Genomic DNA, 25,300 nt, shown 5'->3' with positions numbered 1-25,300 from the left:
AATACAAGCCAATAAAAGCTAGCACTGGCCCAGTCCCTCCTTTACCTCATCGACATTCCTGACTTGTCTCTGATGCCAGTACTTGGGCTCACAAGACCCTGTATAAACTAACTTGGTCCTACATCACTTGTTAGGTTGATTTTTTCCTGGGCCAATGACCTGAATCACTCAATTCTCCTAAATATAAAGAGCAGGGCCTGGATACTTTCATTGACTTAAGCCATTGCAAAATCACACATAAATAAAAACCATGAGTATCCTTCTATTCCCTACGGATTTAGCTTGTGTGTGTGGAAAATACAGAGGAAATGATCAGATACTGTTATCAATTTCTGAGTATATATAACTCAATTTTTCAGTAAATAACTTATCAGAAATCTACTAGCATCAACCTCCATGCAAGGCTGCATTTAAGGGCTGAAAAAGTAATTATGTCCTTCTTAAAATTCATTTCAGGATAACATAAAAATTCCATAACAGCAGCACCCTCAAAACCATGCACTTAAATTACTGATTCATGACTATAGCCTTAGTTTCAAAGCAATACATTGGCCAAACTTATGACTACTTTATCACTGAATAAGCAACAATAACATGCAACAACTGTATCACTTTGACAGTTTTAGAGGCAGACCTACAAACTGTCCAAACCTAACAGAAGGGGTAAGGAATGTGCCAATTGCTACGCTTTACAGCAAGCTCACATCTAATATATGCAGAAAGGTCTTAACAGTTAAGTGTAATTATTTGTGAATCTGCTCAATCTCTGTTCTAGAGAGGATTTATTCCTCAAGAAAAGAATCAGGTGTTTTCCTAAGAAGGCCGCAAAGCCGTTACCCATTACAGAATACAGAACTATGCAATACTTCCTTCCCGTCACATCTTCCTTCACAGTATTGCAACACTGTAACATCAGCTGTAATTGCGATCTGTTAAAATGCTGGCAAAGAAAGGACGCTTTATCCCCAGAGTGCTGCCTTAGGAGGTTTGCTACGGAAATTCTTTTAATGTTTTCATCCTATGGTAATTCAAGCTTCCCAAACATTTTACTACAATTCCAAAGGCAGGGAAACATAATTAAACCCATTTGTACAAACAGACTAAGGGAATTACTGAAAATCCCATGTGGCTTTAATAGCAGGACTGCAAGATGCCATTTCCTCTAATTTTCCCTCCCAAGATCACAGCAAGCAGAGATTCCCAGTGACGATCACAACCAGCATGAGTTAACTCCTGACAGAGCTACTACCTGTGGAGAGCTGCAGCAGTTTATGCTAACTACCACCTGCACTGAAAACTAATTTCTCACAAATGTACATTTTAACAAATACAAAAAAAATGTTATGTAGCTGAGAACAGCTTATTATTCCTCTCTTCCTGCACACATCATGTTCATCACTTTTCAAAGATTCACGTTATTTCTGGAGCCAGCTTCTTTCAAGAAAAGGCAGCATGCCCAACAGCACTGCACTTCTCCAAACTGAAGGGTAGGAAGTGTAACCCACACAGGTTATATATTCAGAACTTCCAAGAGCCAAAATAGCCTCTACATGGGTAAATTGTATTAATTGTCAGATTTGCAAAGTCTTCAAACTCTGCTAAGCAAAGCTGCTTCTAAGCTGTCTCTCAAAAGACAGCAGGGCCATTACTTCTCAGATTTCTTACCTTAAAAAGGATGTGGCTCCTGCCCCACCACATGCCATCCCAGCTGGGCATACTCTGCAGCCACAAGGTTGGCTGCAATGGAGAATGGAGTCATGAGCTGCTCAGTGCCATGCACAGCTAGTTCCAGCCAGCCCAGCAGGGAAATGTGTTTAAGAGGGCAAAAATGCCAGACAGGCAGAAGAAGAAACAAAAAGGAGCAAGAAACAGCACAGGGAACTGCAAGAAGAGGAAGAGCTCCATGACAGAGCAGGTATTTCCTGCAGCCCACAGAGGACCCTCACCAGAGCAGAAAGTCTCTGCTGCCTGTGGAGGATCTGGGAAGCTCTAGGGTCCAGCATAGAAAAGCCAGGAGAAAGAAGGCACAGTGTGAAACCCCTACATACTGACAACACCACTCTCCTCCCAAATGCCTCACTGCCACTCTAAAGGGAGTGAGCGTAAGCAGCAGCAATAACAATGCAGAGAGAAGGCCCTGGAGTAACACTGAGCTTGGAAAACAGGGACAAGAGATGTTTTCCCTCTGTTTCAATGTTTGACCTTTCCCAGTATCTGAATTAGTAATTAAAAGATACATATATTAATTGGCTATAATTTTCCCCACATCAAGTCCATTTTGCCTGCAGTAGTAATTAGTAAGCAATCTGTCTTTATTTTGATGAGACTTTTTGTTCCTGTTTCTCCTTATTCTCACCTGCTGAGGTGGAGCAGCAGGGAGTAAATGAGCAGCTGGGTAAGAGTTTGGCTCTTAGCCTGGGCCAACACACCACATTAATATATATTCTACTTTTTGCTGCCTGTCAAATCAACTGGATGATGCATGCTGATAAAAGTGACGGCACTTCAGACACGAAGCTTTGTTACCAACTCCTGGAACCATCTTGTCCATACAGAAAAACTCATGGGAGGTTCAGCTATGATCTGTGGGACAGGACTTGAAAGAAGCAGACAGGACGGCGCGCCCTGATTCACTGTTGTTGTTAGAAGGCGATGTACTAGAACTTGGAGGCCATAAGCCTTGGGCAGCCTGATAAGGGGAGTGCTGATGTGGGGGAGAGTTACTGCCCCTGTGAGTCATGTGGCGCCGGAGAAGAAGAAAATATAAAGTCTCTGAAAAACAACTTAGTGTCTGCAAAAACAACTTAGTTGTAAACAGTCCTGTTGTTAAAGTTTTAATTAACTACCAATCAACGAGCATTGATGAAGAATGTTGAAGTATAGCAACCAATCAATGTAAGATGCATGTCTTCTGATTTCTTCTAATTTTCTATATAAATGAATGATTTATGCAATAAACTCTCTCTGACTTGCATCAAGCTGTGTCCCGTCTCTCAATCACGCAAATTGGTGACCCTGACGTGATCCGACCGAGCGACGTGATCCGACCTATCGACGTGCTCCGAGCGACGCGCTCCGAGCAACGCGCACCGGACGACGTGACCATACCGATCGTCGTGACCACTGGACCGAGAAACCGCCTGCCTGCACAGCTTGCTGCGAGTCCCGCAGAACGTCGAATGAGCTGCTGAAAGGAAGCAGGAGCTGGCCAGCAATAAATCCCTCCGGGTAGAGAGGTGAGCTGTGGGAAACGAAACATGGGGAATCAAGCGTCTTCCCCAGAAAGAGACGTATACGAGCTTATGAAAGCTCTTCTTCAAAAGCATGGGAAAGTTATTTCTGGGCATGATCTTATAACTGTGCTTAAATGGGTGCAGACGAAGATGCCCGATGTAACCGCTTTTAGTATCTTTACGCGGGAACTTTGGGACGATGTGGGGGTGAAGTTGTGGGACTCCGCCACATCGGGGAACGTAGAAGCACAGCGTATGCTTCCGTGGTGGAGGATCATTTTTGAAATCATAAAAGCTCAAGAAAAGAGTGATGATGGCTATGTAAAAGCAAAAGGGAATTTCCCCACGGTCCCTTCTCTGCCTTCTGAAAGTCAAAGCTGCCGAGGACCTCCAGAGGTCAGTGCCGTAAATTATCCTCCCGAGGATGACCCCTTTGATCCGGAGCTAATCGATCTCGAGAAGGAGCCAGATTTATATCCCCCTAACTCACGCAATGTGTGGGCTAAGATAAAACGTCAAGCTTTAAAGGAGGGGAATCTCGAGATTGCTAAAATGATAGATGCCCCGGTAATATATCAGGGCCGAGGGGTACAATGGGAGGCTTTGTCTTTTTCTGTAATTAATGAGCTGCGCTGTACCGTTACTGAGCATGGGCTTTTCTCTCCTTATTTCATGAGGCTGTTATCCTCTGTTTTTGACACTTATGTTATGACTCCTCATGATTTAAAGTCTCTAGCGCAATTACTGTTAACCCCGACTCAGTTTTCACTGTGGGAGTCGCATTGGAGAAGAGGGCTCCAGGCACTTCTTCTCACATACACGGGTCATGAAAATCAGGCTGTGGCTGCTTTAACTATAGAACATCTTACGGGCACGGGTCAGCACACTGATCCGGTAGCTCAGGCATGGGATATCCCTCGGGAAGTTTTGGAAGCGGTCCGGGAGGAAGCGAAAAAGGCTTTTTTCAAAGTCCCTGACACACAAAAGCTGCAGAAAGCTTTTACAAATATTACTCAAGAACCTCGAGAGCCTTATATGCAATTTATTGATAGATTAAAACAGGCTCTGGAGCGTCGGATAGATAATGCGGAAGCACGGGAGATTTTGCTGTTAAAATTGGCTGTAGAAAATGCTAATGCGGATTGCAAGAAGCTCTTGAAATCCCTCCCTAATCAGAATCCTACACTGGTTGAAAGGGTGGAAGCTTGTAACAAAATTGGCACTGTAGATCATAAATTTGAGGCCATGGCTGCTGCCTTTGCAGCCATGCGTGGTCCGTCAGGCATGGGGAATTGCTACGGCTGTGGTAAACCAGAGCATTTAAAAAAGAACTGCCTGGCTATGAATGCGGGGGCTAAGCATCAAACCCCTGGAATTTGCCCTAGATGCCGAAAAGGGCGTCATTATGCTAATCAGTGTCGGTCTAAGTATGATTTCCAGGGCAAGCTGATACAGGGAAACTGGTCGCAGAGCGCGGGGCGGCGACGCGTGCAGATACAAGTTCCGCAGCCGACATTCCAACCCCCCCAGAGAGAAGCAGCAACGTCGCAAGTCTGCGTCCAGCAACAGCCGAAAGTGCCGGATTGGACCTGGCAGCCACTCACACAGTAACGTTACTTGATTGCTCAGTTCACTTGCTGTCAACAAACGTTTCAGGACCCTTACCCTCTAATACACAGGCGCTGTTATTAGGAAGATCATCTACCACATTATCAGGGCTTTTTGTACTACCAGGTGTCGTTGACTCTGATAGTACCGATGAAATTAAAATTATGGCATGGACTCCGTTTCCTCCCTGCACAGTACCCAAAGGTAGTCGTATAGCGCAATTAATATTGATTCCAGCAGGGACGGACTCCCTCATTTCTAATCCCTCTCCTAAAAGGCAAGGAGGATTTGGGTCTACAGGAAACCCACAAATCCTATGGGTGCAATCTATTTCTCAGAAACGACTCATATGTCAATGTACTCTTATCTGCAGGGGACAGCAAGTAGTACTAAGTGGAATTATTGATACTGGAGCGGATGGCACAATAATATCTCAGGCCAAGTGGCCTCCAAAATGGCCTCTGACTAATGTGTCCCATGCATTGGCTGGGATCGGAGGAACTAGTAACAGCTGCCAAAGTGCAGAATTAATCCAAATCCAAGGTCCAGAGGGACACGTAGCCTCTGTTAAACCTTTTGTGTTACCTGTTCCTTTGATTCTGTGGGGGCGTGATGTGCTGTCTCAGTGGGGAATGCCCATCCAAACTCATTTTTAGAAGGGGTCATTGAAGCACGCGACACCCTTAAATTAACATGGAAAACTAATACTCCTATTTGGGTAGATCAATGGCCCCTACCACTGGAAAAGCTTCACGCCCTCCAAGAATTAGTTATGGAGCAGTTAACCAAAGGGCATATTGTGCCTTCTACGAGTCCTTGGAACTCGCCTATTTTTGTGATCAAAAAACAAACCGGCAGGTGGCGCTTGCTCCACGACCTCAGAAAAATTAATGACGCTGCGGAAGACATGGGAGCCCTCCAACCAGGACTCCCGTCCCCCACTACAATCCCTCGGAATTGGTATTTGACTGTCATTGATCTTAAAGATTGCTTTTTTAATATCCCACTACATTCTGATGATGCTCCTAAACTTGCTTTTTCAGTTCCAAGCGTCAACATGCAAGCTCCATTGCAAAGACACCAGTGGGTTGTGCCGCCACAAGGAATGAAGAATAGTCCTACAATTTGTCAGTGGTATGTAGCTAAGGTACTTAGTCCGGTTAGGACTGCAATGCCTAGTGTCTTGCTATATCATTATATGGATGACATCTTAGTGGCTGCACAACATCACGAGGTCATGGAGGAAGCTGTAGCCCTTGTCACAACTGTTGTTAATTCATCAGGCCTCTGTATTGCGCCAGAAAAAATTCAGAAAATACCACCATTTAAGTATTTAGGTTGGCGCATCAGGATTCAAACTATAATTCCTCAACCTTTACAGATACAGACAAACATTAGAAATCTGCATGATGTACAGAAACTGTTGGGAACAATTAATTGGGTTCGACCACGGTTAGGTATTTCTAATGCAGACTTAAATCCTTTATTTGAACTGCTCAAAGGAGATACTGACTTACTTTCTCCTCGCAATCTTGACTCTGAGGCTGTTAACTCTTTGCAAAAGGTTGCCGCAGCGATCACAAACAGGCAAGCTCATCGATGGGCCCCTGAACTACCATTTCATCTAATTATTTTAAACCCCGTTCGACAACCTCATGCGCTGATTTTTCAATGGGATTCTCAGAAACCAGATCCACTATTAATTATTCAATGGATTTTCTTGCCGAATCAGTCTACAAAAACAATTTTGACACGGCATGAAATGTTTGCTTCTCTGATAATTAAAGACAGACAACGCTTATTAATATTATCAGGGAAAGACTTTGTTTATATCTGCTTACCTGTGACAAACGTATATTTACAATGGCTTTATCAGCAATCAGACACTTTTAGTATGGCACTAGCAGACTATATGGGTCAACTTACATCCCATCCACCTCCGCATAAGCTGCTCAACGCCAACATTCATTTGATATCCGGGCCAAAAAAGAGTGATCGACCGCTACAAGTGCTTACTGTATTTACGGACGGGTCTGGAAAATCAAATAAGTCATCTTGTGGTGGGACAACCAGCATGAACAATGGGACTCAGATATAGAGACTAGTCGTTCCTGATTCTCCCCAGATAGTGGAACCGAATGCAGTTGCTCAGGTTTTTTGAAGGTGGTCCACACCGCTTAACCTTATTACTGACTCAGCTTACGTTGCAGGAATTGTTGAGCGAGCTGAAGCATCTGTATTACGGAATATCTCACATTCTGATTTATTTGTTTTATTACAAGAGCTTATTTTTCTTTTAGATTCTCATCCTCATCCTTATTTTGTTATGCATGTCAGATCACATACTTCTTTATCTGGTTTTATTGCAGAAGGTAGTCGACGAGCACATATCCTAACGCTCTCAGTACAAGTATTGCCAGATCGCATAGCACAAGCTAAACTCAGCCATTCCTTTTTTCACCAGAATGCTGGAGGTCTCAAACGACAGTTTGGACTTACCTCTCAACAAGCATCTAATATTATCGCCGTGTGTCCTGACTGCCAAAGGCATTCTTTTCCATCAGTAGAAGGAGGAGTTAATCCTAGAGGTCTACAGAGCTTACAGCTATGGCAAACAGATGTTACGCATTATCCAGAATTTGGTAATCTAAAGTATATTCATTCTTCTATTGATACCTTTTCAGGTGCTTTGTTTTCTTCTTGTCATACAGGAGAAAAAGCGCATGATGTTCGTAAACATTTAAAGCGTGCCTTTGCCACTTTGGGCATACCCTCTCAGATAAAACCAGACAATGGTCCTGCATATGTTTCAACTGCAACAAAAGCCTTTCTCGACTCCTGGGGTGTAACTCACATTACTGGCATCCCTCATTCCCCTACAGGTCAATCTCTGATTGAACATTCTCATCAGTCTTTAAAGACAACAAAAGGGGGGAGCAGGGATTGCCACCCCTGAGGAACGACTACAGAAAGCTTTGTATGTTTTTAACTTTTTGAATTGTTCTTTGTTAGATAATAATCCTCCGATAGTTCTACATTTCAATGCGAATGCCTCGTTTGAGACACAAGTCAAAGCTCCAGTGTTGGTTCGTGACCCAGAAACAGGTAAAATAATGAGACCATATCCCCTTGTCACGTGGGGAAGAGGTTATGCTTGTGTTTCCATAGAAGGCGGCCCCAGGTGAATTCCAGCAAAGAACGTGCGTCCTTTCCGTGAATCTCTACCTCGAGCACTTGACGAGCCCAGCGAGGACTCTGCTCAATTTGCAGATCATCCTCCTGAACAGCAACTCCCTGATCCTTTTGAGGCTGCAGAAGATATTCACCAAACTTCATAAACTGAGGATTGTTACATGAGTTAAGACAAAGGAGTACCTGTAATAGATATTGTCCGTACTCAATGTGGGTATTGCAAACCTTGGGTTTTATGTGTATGTTGTGGTTGTCCTAGGAAGAAATCAAAGAAAAATGCAAGAAGTGATTGGCATGGAAGAAAAAAGGGGGCAAAAAGAAATCTTTAAAATAGTTTCTGTTTTTTTAACATTAATGACAATAGTGCGAGGCTATTCATTTCCCCCGGCACTTCCTAAGGTCAACGTTTGGGTCACGCTAGCAAATGTAACTGGGCAAGACACTTTGTGCCTTGCTACCACTTCACCTAATAACCCCTTCTCTACATGTCTCGTAGGCCTGCCATTAGATAAGTGGCCAATACCTTAAAGTATAAAACACGTCTTTCCAGTGCTATCGCAAAATTTGACAAATAAGTGGGATGTATGGGTCTCTTTTCTCCCACAAGTAACTCTGGAATCACAAGAGATTGAACTTCTTGGATCGATAAAAATGGATTTTTGTGTTAAGTTTAACTATACAGGAAAAGATCAATCTAAGGTATGGGATGTTTCTCCTACCCATCCCATTTTTAAAAATACCAGCGCTTGGTGCAATTATACAGCAACAAACCTCTCTAAGTCTAGCAATACTCCACTTCTGTTACCATCAGGGATATTCTTTATTTGTGGAGATAGCCCACTATCCCTTCTCATATAAAGGGAGGCCCATGTAGCCTTGGTCGTCTTTCTGTTTTGACTCCTAATACATCTATGATTTTGCAGCATCGTTTATCCCACAGAGTGAAGCGTGGCATTCATGCATATACTCCTGATTGTGACGACAATGCAGAATTTTGGTCCTTGGGTAAACGTTTCGCTGCTTCTTTTCTGCTACCGAGAGCAGCTGCTGGAAAAGCATTAGCAACATTAGATAAGCTTGGCTGCTGGCTTGCTAAACAAACAAAATCCACTAGCAAAGCTTTGTCCGGTCTTTTATTAGATGTAAACAGTATCCGCCATGCTACATTACAAAATAGAGCTGCTATTGATTTTTTACTTTTAGCACAAGGCCATGGTTGTGAAGATTTTTGAAGGCATGTGTTGCATGAATCTCTCTGACCACTGGGAATCGATTCATGCCAGTATCCAACAGCTTAAAAAAGGAGTCTCTGAACTCCAACAAGATGATAGTTGGGATTGCTTAGACAAGCTTTTTGGAGAATGGGGGTTATCAGGATGGCTTAGAAGCTTAGTAAAGACTATTGTTTATGCTTTAGCTGTTTTTATTCTCTTATTGCTTTTTCTGCCTTGTTTGTTACAATGTTTGCAACAATTGATGGAACACTCTATGAAAAAGATTGGTTTTGTACAACAGGAAGGGGGAGATGTGGGACAGGACTTGAAAGAAGCAGACAGGATGGCACGCCCTGATTCACTGTTGTTGTTAGAAGGCGATGTACTAGAACTTGGAGGCCATAAGCCTTGGGCAGCCTGATAAGGGGAGTGCTGATGTGGGGGAGAGTTACTGCCCCTGTGAGTCATGTGGCACTGGAGAAGAAGAAAATGTAAAGTCTCTGAAAAACAACTTAGTGTCTGCAAAAACAACTTAGTTGTAAACAGTCCTGTTGTTAAAGTTTTAATTAACTACCAATCAACGAGCATTGATAAAGAATGTTGAAGTATAGCAACCAGTGTAAGATGCATGTCTTCTGATTTCTTCTAATTTTCTATATAAATGAATGATTTCTGCAATAAACTCTCTCTGACTCTGCTTGCATCAAGCTGTGTCCCGTCTCTCAATCGCGGCAATGATCCACTTGTAGTGGAGGACAAGCTCCCAGGAAGCAAGCTAAGTTAGGGAAGCTGGTACAATCAAGCAGCAGCCCACCAAGAACTTCAGACAGAACAGCAACAAGGTACTGTCATTTTGCTTGTCAGCCCCAGACACAGGCTGTATTTAGCACCTGTTAGCACTCACAGTCAAGCTGTTAATGACATGAACACCATCTGCTGGTCATGACATTTTAATTCTGAGGGTTCTACCTAGAACAACTAGAGGGAGCCTAGACTGTCAGTCTCCTGCTGGTCAGCTTGGGACCAGCCACTGTAGTAGCTATGAACAGGCTTTCTTTAGAAGTATTCTGACATTGTTACGAAGTGCTTAGTGAACTTCACCATGTTTAGTTTTTCGTGCAGTGCTTCTGAAAGGTGTTCAGCAACACAAGCACTTACCATTCGCCGCAGCAACATGTGATATAGCACTACAGTAAGAGTAGCACCATTTTTTTCTTATCTAGCTTTCAGTGCAAGTGATTAACAGCAGCTTTTTAGGTACAGAACTTCTCTGCTGCACCCCCCAACTCAAAAGACTGTTAGGTTTGTGTGTTACATGAGAGCTTCTCTAAGCTTCCCCTGCTCCAAGTCAGATGTGCCTCTGGACAAGGCTGAGCCAGTTAGTGATGGTGGCTGCACCTCTGCAATAATATATTTAAGCAGGTGACAGCAGGAGGAGGGGTGGGAACCCAGGTCAAGGGAAGAAACTAGTATGAGGTGAGGGAAGATTTGCCAGAGCAGACACTCCCCTGCAGCCCATGGTGAGAGGCAGGCTAGGCAGGCTATGCCCCTGCACCCCAAAGAGGTCACAGATGGAGCAGATGCCCACTTGCAGCCTGTGGAGGACCCCACACCAGGGCAGGGGGCTGTGCACAAAGAAGGCTGGGACTCTGAGGGAAACTGCACTGGGGCAATTCATCTCTGGGAGGAATGAAACATGCAGGAGGGACCCATGCTGGAGCTGTTTTGGAAGAGCTGCAGGCCATGGGAAGGACTCACACAGGACAAACTACATGGAAGACTGTTTCCTGTAAGAAGGACCCCACCCTGGAGCAGGAGAAGAGTGTGAGGTGTCCTCCCCCTAAGGAGGAAGGAGCAGCAGAAACAGGTGATGAACTGACCACAATTCCCATCCCCTGGTGGGGAGGAAGCAGAAAAATTGGGAGCAAAGTTGAGCCTGGGAAGAAGGGAGGGGCAGGGGGAAGATGTTTTTAAGATGTGGTTATACCTCTCACTGTCCTACTCTGATTGTCAAATTGTTTGTGGTAGTAATGTTTAAATTAAACTGATGTTCCTTTTTCTTCCCCTAACAATCCTGTCTTTTACCAGTAAACATAATGGGTGAGTCATACTTCCCTATCCTTATCTCAATTCCATACCCTTTTCTTTTATTTTCTCCTTCTCATCCCTGCAGGTGAAGGAGTGCTTGTCAAAATAGAAGTTCATGAAACCCCATGACATACACAAAAAAAGCATATCTGACACAGAAGCCACCATCCATATACACTCAAACTTTTAATTAACTGCTCAAAAGCTTTAACAGATGCTTAAGTCCTGTCATCTGTAGATTCAAATTTTGTAACTGACCCATTACAACAAAGAATGAACATTAAATTTAGATGAGCCCTTTACATAAAGCTCCTTCCCAAACTAAGTCTTCATAAGACTATATTCCCATGCAAAGCAGTAAGTTCAAGGGATTTACTAGTTTCCACCTGCAAAACGTTTACAAAACAGTAAGTTCAAGGGATCTACTAGTTTCCACCTGCAAAACCTCCATCTTTCTACAGCAGCATACTAGCTACCAGGCAAACACTTACTGAAAGTTTTAACACTTAATACCTGAAGTATCTTCATTAAGTTATAATCATCAGGGTTCATCATAAGAGTACACACAAGTTGCTGAGAACTTGTGGCATACAATATGATCTACTCTTTTAAACATTAAGCATTCTATAAACTCAACAGCAAGAAACATTAAGTGCAACAGGTCACTTAAGACCCAACAGAATACAACCTAGTTTGGTACTAAAGCAGTTTTAATTCCATGACTCCAGTGCACTTGCAGAGTACGGCATCTTCATTCCTCCTGTGTTCATGCTGCCTCTGCCTTTGTAATTCTAGGAAAAAGAAGTACTACTTTAGAATCATTAACATTTTCCATCATTCAACAGTAAGTCACTACAGTTAATCTTCCGTAATGTGGACATCATATTTTTTAAATAAATACAGAAGCTCTTTCATCATTACATTTATATGCATAAGGTTTTTAGGCTCTGTGTGAAATTAATGCACTTTAATCCACCTCAGATTTTATCAGGTGTAGCAATAGTTCTTGCCAAAGTTCAAATCCTCAACTTCTACTCACACAATCCATTCACACAACTTTGGGAAAAACCTTCCTTCTCTATTTCTTGTTTAAGAATGACTGTTTGCATTAGTTTCCCAGCAAAACCTTTTTCCTTTGGAAAAAGAATGAAGCCCAGTCATCTATAAGATTGTCCCAAAATAATCAAGTAAGAGCCTCCAACAGGTTCCTGTTTCAAATTCATCATTTGATTATCAAATGACCCTTTCATGCATTTGTTTTGAGAGTGAATATTGGAAAAACACAAATAAGATGTTGCCATTTCTCCTGGGGAAGAAAGGTAACACAATCCTTACTGAACACTAGATGATACAGCCTCTCTTTCAATAACAGTAAACCAGCAAAAAAAACCTTTAATAATTAATTTCAAAATTATATAGTAAAATATAATCCAATATAAAATACAATAAAAGAGGGCTGATTACAAATGCAGAGTTTGTCAAAATTCCTGATCTCAGATCTCATAAGAAAGTAATTAGAATCTGATGATCTCCAACTCAAGAGTCAGCGCACTGCATTTACATGGTTGAGAAGGCAGCACTCCCAAGGTAAAGAGATTCCCCCTGAAACTATCCTATTCACAAGGATGTGGATGAAGAGTCAATCAGATTTGGTAACTCAGAGGTCATAAAGGACATGAAGGACAGACTTGGACCTAGAAATGGCAGATTTCATGAAATGCTGGGAGACACTCCACAGAGGTTGGAGACATGTTTGGAAGCAATCTAGACTCAGAGGTTGATGAGATCCACCTTTGAAAGCAATCTATACAAAGTCCAAAAGTGTCCTTGAACAGCAATATAGAAGAAAGATCCACCAAGGCTGCAAGCACAGGAAGGCAGCAGAAGTTTAAGGGTATAACTGAAGTCCCATGAAGATGCAAATTAAAAAAACATTCAGATCTGATTAGGGAACTAGTTAGGCAGGTAAATAGACCCAAGACACCCAATACTTCCCACAGTTATGGTATGGAAAAAGATAAATCATGAAAGAAAGGTGTGAGCTTGAATTCAAGGTTCAGACATTATGTAAGCAGTGACAGTAATTACTCCTCCTGTGGTCTGTAGGAGTATTATCATGTGGAATGCAACTGAGATGTGATAAAATTCTTACAGAAGCAAAAGATCAAGGAAAGGCTTTTCACAGAATCATCTAGGTTGGAAGAGACCTTGTCAACCATTAACCTAACACTGACAGTTCCCAACTACACCAGATCCCTCAGCACTATGTCAACCCAACACCTCCAGGGATGGGGACTCCACCACCTCCCTGGGCAGCCCATCCTAACGCTCAACAACCCCTTCTGGAAAGAAATGCTTCCTAATATCCAGTCTAAACCTTCCCTGGTGCAACCTGAGGCTACTCCCTCTTGTCCTATTGCCTACTACTTGGTTAAAGAGACTCATCCCCAGCTCTCTGCAGCCTCCTTTCAGGTAGTTGTAAAGGATGATGAGGTCTCCCCTCAGCCTCCCCTTCTCCAGACTAAACAACCCCAGTTCAGTCTTTTGATGAAGGCATTAAAATCCAAGTAGATAAAAGCAAGAAATATCAAACATTGAAAAAATAAAAATAATTCAAAGGAGTAGTTTAATATAATTTAAATCCTAAACTAGTGACTGGAGAGTGATTTGAGAGCTATGCCACCTAGACTGTCTCATTTACTCAAGCTCTATTTTAACATTTGGTCTCAGCAAAACAAAGAGACCAGAAGGACCTCCTTATCACAGACATTAAGAATAATTTTGTCATGGATCAGATTGGGGCATTTAACTTGAATTAGCTGAAGTTTTCAGTCAAATTAGTTACTGGAGCCATTCATAATGAGCAGTGATTGTGTAACTAACATCTATTTGCTCCTACCCTACATGAGCAGTAGAGAATCTTCTGGAGCTACAGCCTTTGCATATGTTTACAGAAACCTTTTTTCCACAGAGTAATTCTTGACACTACAGATCAAGACAAATGCAGTTAGTAAGGCCACGCTGTAACATTCCAAGTCAAGCAAGTTGTCCAAGATTAGTTCCAGAAATACTGAACACTTTGAAGATGCACAAGATAAGGGATACAGTTAAAAGTCAGAACAGTTTCAGTGGCATTACTCTCAATATATACTGCTAAATACACTTTTATACTGAGACAAAGTTCTAAAAGCCAAGAATTCCAGTTTATATCCAGACTTACCCTTTGGGTATTAAATGATGCAAAGTCTCTTTCTTCTTTAAAACCAAAAGCAATTTCTTCCAACCAAACAGGAACTTCCTGCTGGGCCTACATAATTAGAAAAGTCAATTTAGACACTTTGACCCCTTTACCAATTGGTATTAGGGGCTCCATAACTGTACCAAAGAAAAAGAGTTGCTCAGTACATTAAAGTGAAATCCTAAAGACCATAAAAAGCTAAGCACCAAGATTTGAAACTTACATCTGAAAGCACTTTAACAAGAGATTGTGCAAGATGGCCATCTGAATCGTTATCAAAGAAGCAAACTGCTCTGCCTGTATTTCCACAACGGCCAGTTCGTCCAATTCTGTGTACATACTCCTCAATGTTGGAAGGAAGATCAAAATTAATAACATGTTGAACATTCTCAATATCCAGACCCCTTGCTGCCACTGAAGTTGCCACGAGAACTGGACATTTTCCAGAACGAAAATGGTGAAGAGCGAGTTCTCTTTCTCTCTGTTCTCTATCTCTACAAAAAAGCAATGGTTACAATGGATGTTTCAAAAACTCTATAGTATTATTTAAGATACAAGTTAAAAGGCCATGATTCATGGACAAAAGTAGTTCAGGGGCGGGGGGGGGATGAGTTTTTAACTCATTAGCAGTAAGACACAATAACTATTTTAACCTAAGTCTCTAGAGAAATACATTTCTTTAAAAGAACCAGAGATAATCATGTACCAAACTCAATGACTCACTAAAAAGATCCACTTGTTTAACTAATTGTTTCTTTATGCCATAATCAGAAGTGCTTTTCCTACTGCTCCATAGCAGGGAGACAGAATAGCAAAGATGAAGTCTACCTAGACTTGTGCATACACCATTTTTTCAGATATATTATAAAGTGTGGCCAACCAACAGCACAGAACTTGTCTTTTGTTTATCATAAGAAAACTAGATTTGCTCTAGGGTTTGTATTTTTAAATACTATTTACAGATTAGGCAGTACTTAAATACAGTAGATTAGAGTTTAACTCATTTTTTGTTGTTCAAATGAAAGAACAAACTAGAAAGCTAAAGAAACAGTGCTCTTCAATTTAATATGGGACATTTAGTAAAGCCTGGTATGACCACTATCACAGGTAAGAGCAACTATCCTAACTTCAACTCAAAACACTTAAGTGGATCAGAAATTGGTAACATTCATGACAGTTTAGCTGCTTCCATGGAACCAGTTACTCTCTTTTTAAGTATACAGTAACTCAGTGTTACAATTCTACAGAATCTCCTCCCACACAAGACAAGTTGTGGGATAGCAATTCAGGTTAGCCACGAACAGAAGGCCAGACCTTCTCAAAATGACCCTCCACAGGTGTGTAAAACTGACAGGGCATGGAATATACACAAACGTCTTCTGTCTTTGTACTAAGATCATTTTAACCCATCTACAACTTTAATATTCTGATGCCAGAACACTTGCCCAAAACATTATTTTATTGACAAGAATTCAAGTCTCTTCCTCCTATTACAGAACAAAAATTTTAAAACCACATTTTTGATGTGCTACAGTTCACTGGGAATCTTAAGACTCTGTTGTCCTACAATTTGACATATAAACAAACACCACAGAAGACTGCACTACATTCTAGCTCTTTAAGTGGAAGACAGATCCTATTTTTAGATGAGTTTAGACCTCGAATTAACAACTATTTCACTTTGTTTCTTAGCATTTGTTCAGATATACAACATTAATGAGAAGACTACAAATGCAAGTTAGAAGCATCTTCTCTTTAGATCAATCTCCACACAAATGCTATGTCCATGAATATGACAAGGAGGCAGAAGTGACAGCATCAGAAATCCATATGCTATGTGACTCAACTTACCTCATCACTTTGAGGAAGCCTAAGACAGAGTGGAAGGTCCACAATTGCCACATGAATTTACAAATATTGTCTCACCAATAACACCAGACTGCCTGGTTTTGGTCACAAAACTGATGACAAAAAACTAAACAGCTGATTCTACTGAATTTATTATATACTCTTTTTTTAGCAGTAGGCATAAGATTCTCCAGTTCATATACAGCATTTGAAGTGTGGTCAACCAGAAAGAGGTAAAGTCAACTCATGCTTTGAGAACTGGCCTTCAGAAACACTACATTCTCAATTGGGCAGTGCTGCTGAGGATTACAGGGCTATCGGAAACAAGACAAGTTAAGTCACACAGATATGGCCAAACATGAAATCTCAGTAAATACTGTATCTTCCCAGAAACTTTTAGTGACTTGCAATTAATACTATTACCACCTGACTTTCACTGTAAAAACACTTACCCATGGATGCTAGTGGCTGGTATGTTTTCTTGACAAAGAAAGGCTGCAATGTAGTCTGCTTTTTTCTTTTTGTCCACAAACACCAAGGTTCGTTCATAACCTATGTTAAACAAGAATTCAGATCCACTGCAGTTTTAAACTGATGCATTCTCACTATTCACAGTTACAGTTACTTATATAAACACCTGATATCAGAATGTTTTTAATAAAGTCTTTAAGGTGGGACTATAATCTCCTACCTGTGTTGAACTCATTAAATTCAATCCATCACTTTTTAGATCAATACAGAAACCTATGTGAAGACAGGTGCATTTTATTTTGCTCCTCAACAGAAGGAGGAAACAAACATTCTCCATAAGTGTGCACTCCCTTTCTACAGCATGTGGCTAAAGTGTCACACCATTCTGAGCACCAAACAGCAAGGTACACAGATTGGTTTTTAATTCCAAACTCCTTTGAGTTTTCAGTATTAGAATTTAAGATATATTCAAGAGCAAAAAACTCCCAGTCATTAAAATACAGGCCCAAACACTCACATGGGTTTAATATACCTATAATCTGGAGATAAAACCTCCAAATGCTGAAGTATTGTAATTGACCATATAAAGAAACTAACCATCAGGGAAGCCTGTCTGCTAGTACTCAATACAGATGAGACCTCAACAAATACCTGTAACACACATAGGCTTAAAAACCTAGAAATTCCCAAGGTCTGCTTCAAGCTTCAATCAACAGTCTTGTAAAGTGTGTAACATACGTAATAAAATGCAATCACGACCGGCCAATAGCAACCACACAAGTTCAAAACCAATTTTGTCTTCCCTGAAAAAGAATTAATAATAATGAAAGTTACCTATGCTTTGTAGAATTTCTATCAGTTTATCCCTCTTGGAATAATAAGGAACTTGAAGAATGTTTTGCTGAACATCACTGCAAGCTCCACCCATGTGTCCAACAACAACAAATAAATAATCAATTTTCAAAAATTCACCAGCAAGCCTTGAAAAGAAACAGAGCAACGTGAAGTCTGTTATGTAGTTGTATTTTTGCTTAAGATCAAGTAACTTGGTTTGTATTTAAGCAACCCTCACAACAAATACTTGTATCATTCCTCACAAGGCAGAGGATACAAGCAGTCATGGCATTTTTTAAAAGCTAACTGTATTGGTTTTTAGACAGCTGTACAAAAAACCTGATCAACACAAAGGGGCACAGACTGATTATGTCTCTACAGCTTTTCATAATACAAATACTGCATTTTCTAGCCATCTCAGGAAGTTCCACATACATGCTTATAATAAAATGGGTTACTGACATACATGCTCACAGAACTGTTCTCAGACCACTATATCATCACTAGCTGGAGGGACAGGGGAGAATTCTACAAAGGCCACGATTCAAAACAGGCCTCCAAGAGACACCACCATCCTTTCTGACTGTTCAACAAAAGCACTACTTAAAAACACAGTTTATTGCATAGCATTTATTTACCAGTTGCTATAGGCAAAATCAGGTTTTGTTCAGACAGTATTCCTCTTGAATTATCCCTTACATAGGTGATCTTACCTGAGAGATGAAACTTGCCAGAATAGGTAATTCCTTGGAATGCCCCATAACACTTGAGAGTTTTACTAAACTGTGTTAACTTGTTGATAGTATGCTTCATGCACAGTGTACACAAAGCAGCTTCCACTGCAGTAAAATTCAAATAGTAAACAAGTCAACCCTAAACTGAAAACAGGAAATCTGAAGTTTAAATTAAATTCAGAAAAAAGTATAATCTTAAAAATGTTAAAGGACTGCCTTAAGAACTTGATTCTCCCACCTGATTTACACTTAGCACTGAAAAGGTGTTTTTCATAGCAACTACAAAAGTTAATATTTAAATGTGTTCAGTCTTAAAATCTGACTGGTTTAAGATCTCAGAAGGACACAGTTCTAAATTGAAAGTAAAAGGCAGGTTTAAACTCTCTGAAAAATGGAGCCATGAACAAAAAACAGGGAGAGAAGACAACCTTTTAATGGGAGATACAAAGCCCCAAATGCTAAACCGAAGTTCACCACTCAGCTAGGAAATGCATGGTGTTCTCAATCCACATGCACAGGAAGAGCCTTGACGATCAGACCACAGGTTAATATAACAGCAGAGATCCAAATTCAGGTACAAAACCAAACAGTATGTTAAAACTAAACCTAATTACACTCACTGAATAGAAGTGCAAGAGAACCTGAACCCATCAGGACCAAAGAAAGATCCTATGGTACTTAAGTAATAATATATTGTCCAAAGTTGTTTTAACAGCAGAGCACAAGAAAACATTAGCTTTCCCAACTACTGAATTAGAAATACAGTAAATCCAGGAAGAAACTGACTCCAGACAAGAAGCGTTTTCATTTGCTAAAGTAAGAACAACCTTAGGCATTCCAGTTTCAAAAGGGCACAAAAATGCCATTATGCACTTCTGAGCCATGATCCAAGCACTCAGGTTTCTGAAGTCTATGTAAATCCTGCGAGACAGACAGTAGAAAGGTAGATCTAGGTTGGTTTTTTTTCATTAAACAGAGACAGACAGTAAACATCTTGCAGTTGAAGGGATCTTCTCCTTTCAGATGCTGATAGTTACAGTAGTCCTTACTACTCAGTATGTAGCAACAACACACAGCAAGAGCATTAGTGAAAACACATTGATAAAGACAACCCATATAGAGATCAAGGGATCAAGGTTCCTCTCAACCCCAAAACCTGAGCCAATCTCACTGTGCATCTTAAATGGCAACACACCGGATCTCCCCAGATGCAGTGTGAAGTGAGACCACATACCTGAACAAAGAGTAAAAACATGGAATGAACATGAACCACACTCATGTATAGTATCAATTGAACACTTGATACCCAGCTGCAGAAACAAGGCTGTTAGTTTACTCTTCTTACAATATGAAAAAAAGTCTATGAAAGTCTTAATGAAGGAAGCAAAGCCACAACATGGAACTTAAGACTGAATTTAAAGTTAATTCAATCCTAATTAGAGAAAAGCAATTCATGTCCCCAACAGCTGTCAGTAATAATTGATGGAATGAGAGAAAGCACCCCATTCCCCTCTATCATTCAGGGCTGTCAACTACTGAAGATGTTTTCTCCCCACCTCAGAGAAGACCTTTGAGGCTTTCTGAAGGCCAGGAAAGAGCTGTCAGGATTTGATTCACTGAAGTACCAACATAATTCACTGCAATGGTCTGATCAGTTTACATGCTCTGAAACTGCAGTATGCCTATCACAAAAGTCACCAAAATTATGTGACTGACCAAACTGAAGTTTAGACTTAAGCATGAGTATTCAGACATCTGTCTGTGGCAAGTACACCCACCTGATGAAAATGGGGCTTCCTGGCTGCTGAAATATAGTGGCCATTGATTTATTTTTTCATGCCCTTGTTCTCAGGGCTTTACAGTAATTGGGGCCTTGAGTCAGTAAGGGCTGATACTGACCATAGATCAGGCTCAGCTCAAGTATAAATGGAGTCCCCTTGGGGAGCCACTTTGAGCTAGTCCCCCTGGAGTAGCACACTGTAGTTCAAGGCTCTCCCCCTTGAGTCAGGACACCACCCAGGTAAACCCCTTGAGGTTTCCCCTATGGGTTGGGCTGCTCCCCAAAGAAATTCCTCGAGGTTGAGTGCTTTCACTTTTTAAGTGAGTGACCAAGCATTTTGGATTGTTGTTAAATCCTAGTGTCTGTGCAATAGCTTTTGTTCTCCTCTCAAACATTTAAATTTTTGCTTGTAAGTTTGCTGGAGTGCCAGTTGATTGTATTAAAACAAAATTTTAATTGTCATTTGTTTATCTTGAGAGCCTCCGCAACACTATCTCTTCAAAAGTGTAAATACTGAATAATTTCATCCACCTACAGGGAATGGTGTGTTCTATTACTCCTAGGCTCAGCAACCCCACTACCACCTGTTGAAGACAGTTCTGAGTCTGGAAAGTGGAACTTTAAGGGTGGTGAGTAGTAGAGCTGTAAGAAATATCCCAAACCTGTTTATGGAAGGTATGAAACCACAGAAAACATAGCACTTAGGCATGTACGAACTGTACATCAAAGGCTGGTGAATTGAGCAATAATTGGGATATATTATGTCATGGTGCCAAAGACAGCACTACCAGTGCCACTTGTGAAACAGCAAGATCACCGTTTTGAGGATATCACTGTAGTGCAGGAGGGACAAGAAACAAACAGGGGCAGTATGAGGACTTTTGCAGAAATGGAATTTAGAAGTCTTCAGACAAACTCCATAGTTGTGTTAGAGTCCCCACCTAAATTAAGCAGTTAATGTGAGCTATTAGCTCTGTTACCTAAAAAAGGAAGTCTTGAACAAGGAATATTATCATGGGTTTTCAGAATCTTCTAGCAAGATAAGCTTTTAAAACATAAGGAGTGCTCTTAACTCTTCAGACATTTGGCTCCACATAAGTACAACTTCAGATATAATTCCATTTTTACTTTACTCACCTCTGAACTGCTTCAGGAAAAGTGGCACTAAACATTAGTGTTTGACGTTTGTCTTTTGATGGCATGCTTGGGTAAGAAATCAACCTCTTCATATCTAACCCAAAGCCCATATCAAGCATGCGGTCTGCTTCATCTAGCACCAAGTATTTCACTTGATGAAAACCAATCTGCAAGTATTTCAGTAAAAGAAAAACTGTATTAGTTCACTGACAGTATATACTTATAGAATGTTCTAGTTGCCAAAACCTACCTTTTGTTTCTTTTTAGTAGAATTTAATTAGTCACAAATAGAAGCCTATGTGCATTGTTTTATTTGCATCTCAACCTCTATTTAACTTTTTAATCTGCACTAGTTCTAGTAGTATGGCATACACTGAAGTGCTTCAGAACTTGGTTCAGCATGTAAACTAAGATAGAGACTATAGATCAACTATTATTCAGCACATCTATTTTTAAATTATATCTGAGTTTTAGAAGGGTTCTCATATAACCCTCACACACTCAAAAACCTCCTTTTTCTGAAATAAATGTCAGAAAGCATTAAGGACATTACAGCTTCACTGTTGCTGACCAAGACTGTAATTTTAACTAGAAGCACAGCAACCACAGAAAGCAGATCTCCAGTTTACTACCAAGAAATGTTTTCCAAACTTCATTTGTTTGTCACTGAGCCACCATTACAATATGTAGCAATTCTGATTTGAACTTACAGTGTCTGCAAAAATAAAAATTCAAATGCAATATGACAGCTGGAGGCTTTTTGTGTTTTGAATAAAATCAGTATTAAAATATCCAAAGAATTAATATTAGCATAGTTCCAGACAGATAAAAGATATTGTAGCAAGACAAACAGGAAAATATACTATGCAGTTTTCCACGAGGACTAAGAGAAGGTGTTCCCATGTATTTATACAATAAAATTTCTATGACAAGAACACTGCAGACAGTTTAATTTAGACTGATATTTTCCAGTGGGTCCTGAAAGGGACTGAGGAGATGTGGACTCACACTACTCTTTAAAAAAATCTCATGGTATTCAGGTATGCCAAGAAAAGCTCATTTATATTTTAAGTAAGTGCCTGTACAAAGGCAGCCTACTGAATGGTTTTGTGGCTCTACCTTTGCTTCTATCAAATCTTAAGAATGAAAACCAGTATGCAAAAACACAAAAATCTAAATTCCCTAAACACGCTTAAGAACTTACCTTCTGTCTTTCAGTGATGTCTAGAAGCCTTCCTGGAGTGGCACATAGTATATTACAGCCTTGTTGTAACAGACGAATTGAATGGCCTGTTTGTGTACCTCCGTAGATCACAACAGGCCTTATACAAGTACTATTATATAGAAAAAATTTTTATTAAAATTTGGATTCAAGATAAAAGTATGCAGACAGCACTGTTTCATGAAACTATGTAATAAATTATCATATCTACCATAAACCATCTTAGAGTGGTTCAATTCCTTCACCACACAGCACAACTTATAACAAAAAGCAGGACCCAAGACCTAAAAGTCACTCATTGTAAGCTCAAAGGTTTCATTCATACTACACTGTATAGGCTGCACAGGTGGCTTACTTTGAAAGAACATTCCATTTCACCTGCCTTCTTCCCTCTCCCTTCAGCTGAGAGTTACTGGCAGTAAGAACCAAAACGGTGTTAAGACATTGTCCCCTTTTATACAGCATACTTAGAAAAAGCAGAATCACCAAATAGATGCATTTAGAGCTTCGGAAGTCATCTTTCCACACCTTGAAAGGACAGAGCAAAAAAACCAAAACCACACAGATAGATCTTTGTGAAGGAACTGATCACACTGGCCATGTAGTGTGCCACTCAAGAGTTAGACTGCAAACCCATTCAAGTGCCAAACTACTCAGCACTCTTCCTACTAAGTTTTTTGGTTAGATCTACAGAGAAGAGCTACATCAGATACTCATCTCTTGTAGAAAACCACCTCTATGAGCAAGAAGTCCCTCATATAGCTGAAGAACAAGTTCAGAAGTTTATATAACCCCCTGATAAGTCTTTTACATGCATTTTTCATACTCAAATTCAAACTGCCTATTCTTGAAGACACTAATTCAGCTCCATATGCAGCAACTGTGAATCAGATAAAAATTTACCAGGTTTAATCAGAACTTTTCAGAAAGCTTTAGTCGAGAATAGGAACAGATTGGACTCAAAACATTTCAACATTTATCTGCTATCAGTTAATATATGTATTTCATATTCCTATTTGCGAACTAAGCCAAAGTGCTTAAGACCATCATGAACCTGAACTGAACAATATGCATGCAGTTCTTTAGAGGCAACAGATTAACACCCTGATATTGCTTAAGTGCCCCCCAAATGTAGGGTATCTTGGTTTTCCTGCAGGGCAGCTGTAGCAGAAACTTTCTAAATTCAAAAGTTATTTTATTGTGAAATCTGTATCTAGTTTAAAATGGCATAATTAATAGAACTAGCTACATAGAAGAGTTCTAGAGATTAAGCTATTCTTAGTAATACTCTTAAATACATATGCAAACATGATGTGACTTCCTAAAGACAGAAACAGCCTCCAAGCCTATATTTGCCTAAACAGGCAAAGGCAAATCTAATTTAACCCACCAGATTTTGCACTGTGTTCTCCATTCCACCTCCTAACAGTAACAAGCCTCTACAGACAACAGACTGAATTCTCTTCCTGTTCACTGATGACACCTATCACTTAGCAGCAGAAAGATCACTGGCAAACTAGTACAAAGGTAATCTCACACAACATCCAAGGCCTCAGTGACAAGTGTAGATTTTTTGCTCTGTTTTGAAGAAAGAGCCAGAAAAGCTTCCTTGAGCTGTGAAATTTCTGTCCAAGATGAGAAACATTGGGAAGTACTTACTACAAATCAACACTAAAGTTAATTAAAAACCCCTAAACCCATACCTCAATTTTTGTCAAGAGGAAAATAAAAGCATAAGTTACTGACACAAGCTAAATTTAAGTTACTTCATTTAAGAAGTTTCATTTTTCTCATCAGTAAACATGTGACACAAGTTTAGTACTTATCTCTTCAAGCTGGATTAAGACTCTCTTCACCCACCAGCAATATCAAGAATATTAGGAGTTTAAATCCTTAGCCACATAGTATGAAACCTCCTAGTCAGTATAAGCATCTAAATTCAAATGTTTGTAGTCACTCAACTGGCACAGAAAAAACATTGAAAGTATTCATAAAAAAAAAAATCACTGCTGATTCAGACAAAGTAACAATGAATACCAGCAACAGTGCAAAAGCTTACCCGTAAACCAATTTTCTTGCTTCTAAGAAGATCTGATTTATCAGTTCCCTAGTTGGGGCAACAATAATACATTCTGGTTCTTGCTGCTCTTTAAAGGTACAGGCAGTCACCCCATCTCTCATCATCTGAGTCACAATTGGTAGAAGAAAAGCCATCTAAAAAAAGAATCAGTATTTATGCTGTTTAGTCTTAAACCTTTTTTCAGTCACACTAAAAGCTGTATATCTATCTAAAAGCTACAATGATACTGCACACTATCAACTTTAAGGAAATCACACTGCAAAACAATTGACCTGAATGCACTACAGAACATTTAAGCCTATTTCTCCGTTTAAGAAGCATGAAAATATCTCTCTGGACCTTAAGAAGAATGTAATAATGTAGGAACACAGACATGCACTACGTTGTGGGTTCTTCAGGCAGTTCCACATATCATGCTGACATAGATTGATAATTATATACCCCAGGATCAAACCCCCTCCTTAATATTTCAGTCTCAAATGGTTTGGGTTGGAAGGGAACTTAAAGCCCATCCAGTTCCAACCCCTGCCACAGGCAGGGACACCTTCCACTAGCCCAGGTTGCTCAAAGCCCCGTCCAGCCTGGCCTTGGACACTGCCAGGGAGGGGGCAGCCACAGCTG

The 25,300-nt window shown here is 40.4% G+C and overlaps 1 protein-coding gene across 1 annotated transcript in view; it reads right to left on the bottom strand.

Moving 5' to 3' along the window:
* Nucleotides 1–12,045: 12,045 nt before the first annotated feature.
* Nucleotides 12,046–25,300, bottom strand: part of DDX4 (DEAD-box helicase 4) — a 32,334-nt gene continuing 19,079 nt past the window's right edge. The window contains exons 9-16 of the mRNA XM_074931564.1: nt 24,659–24,813; nt 22,582–22,711; nt 21,378–21,544; nt 17,727–17,872; nt 16,874–16,973; nt 14,797–15,067; nt 14,556–14,642; nt 12,046–12,126 (exon numbers count right to left, since the gene is read on the bottom strand). Of these exons, the coding sequence (XP_074787665.1) occupies nt 12,046–12,126; nt 14,556–14,642; nt 14,797–15,067; nt 16,874–16,973; nt 17,727–17,872; nt 21,378–21,544; nt 22,582–22,711; nt 24,659–24,813 (1,137 nt within the window). The remainder of the gene's footprint in view (nt 12,127–14,555; nt 14,643–14,796; nt 15,068–16,873; nt 16,974–17,726; nt 17,873–21,377; nt 21,545–22,581; nt 22,712–24,658; nt 24,814–25,300) is intronic.

The sequence above is a fragment of the Athene noctua genome, chromosome Z (genome assembly GCF_965140245.1).
Source record: "Athene noctua chromosome Z, bAthNoc1.hap1.1, whole genome shotgun sequence".
Lineage (NCBI taxonomy): Eukaryota > Metazoa > Chordata > Aves > Strigiformes > Strigidae > Athene > Athene noctua.
Note: the sequence above shows the minus strand (reverse complement) of the source record. Positions and strands in the feature narration are given on the sequence as shown.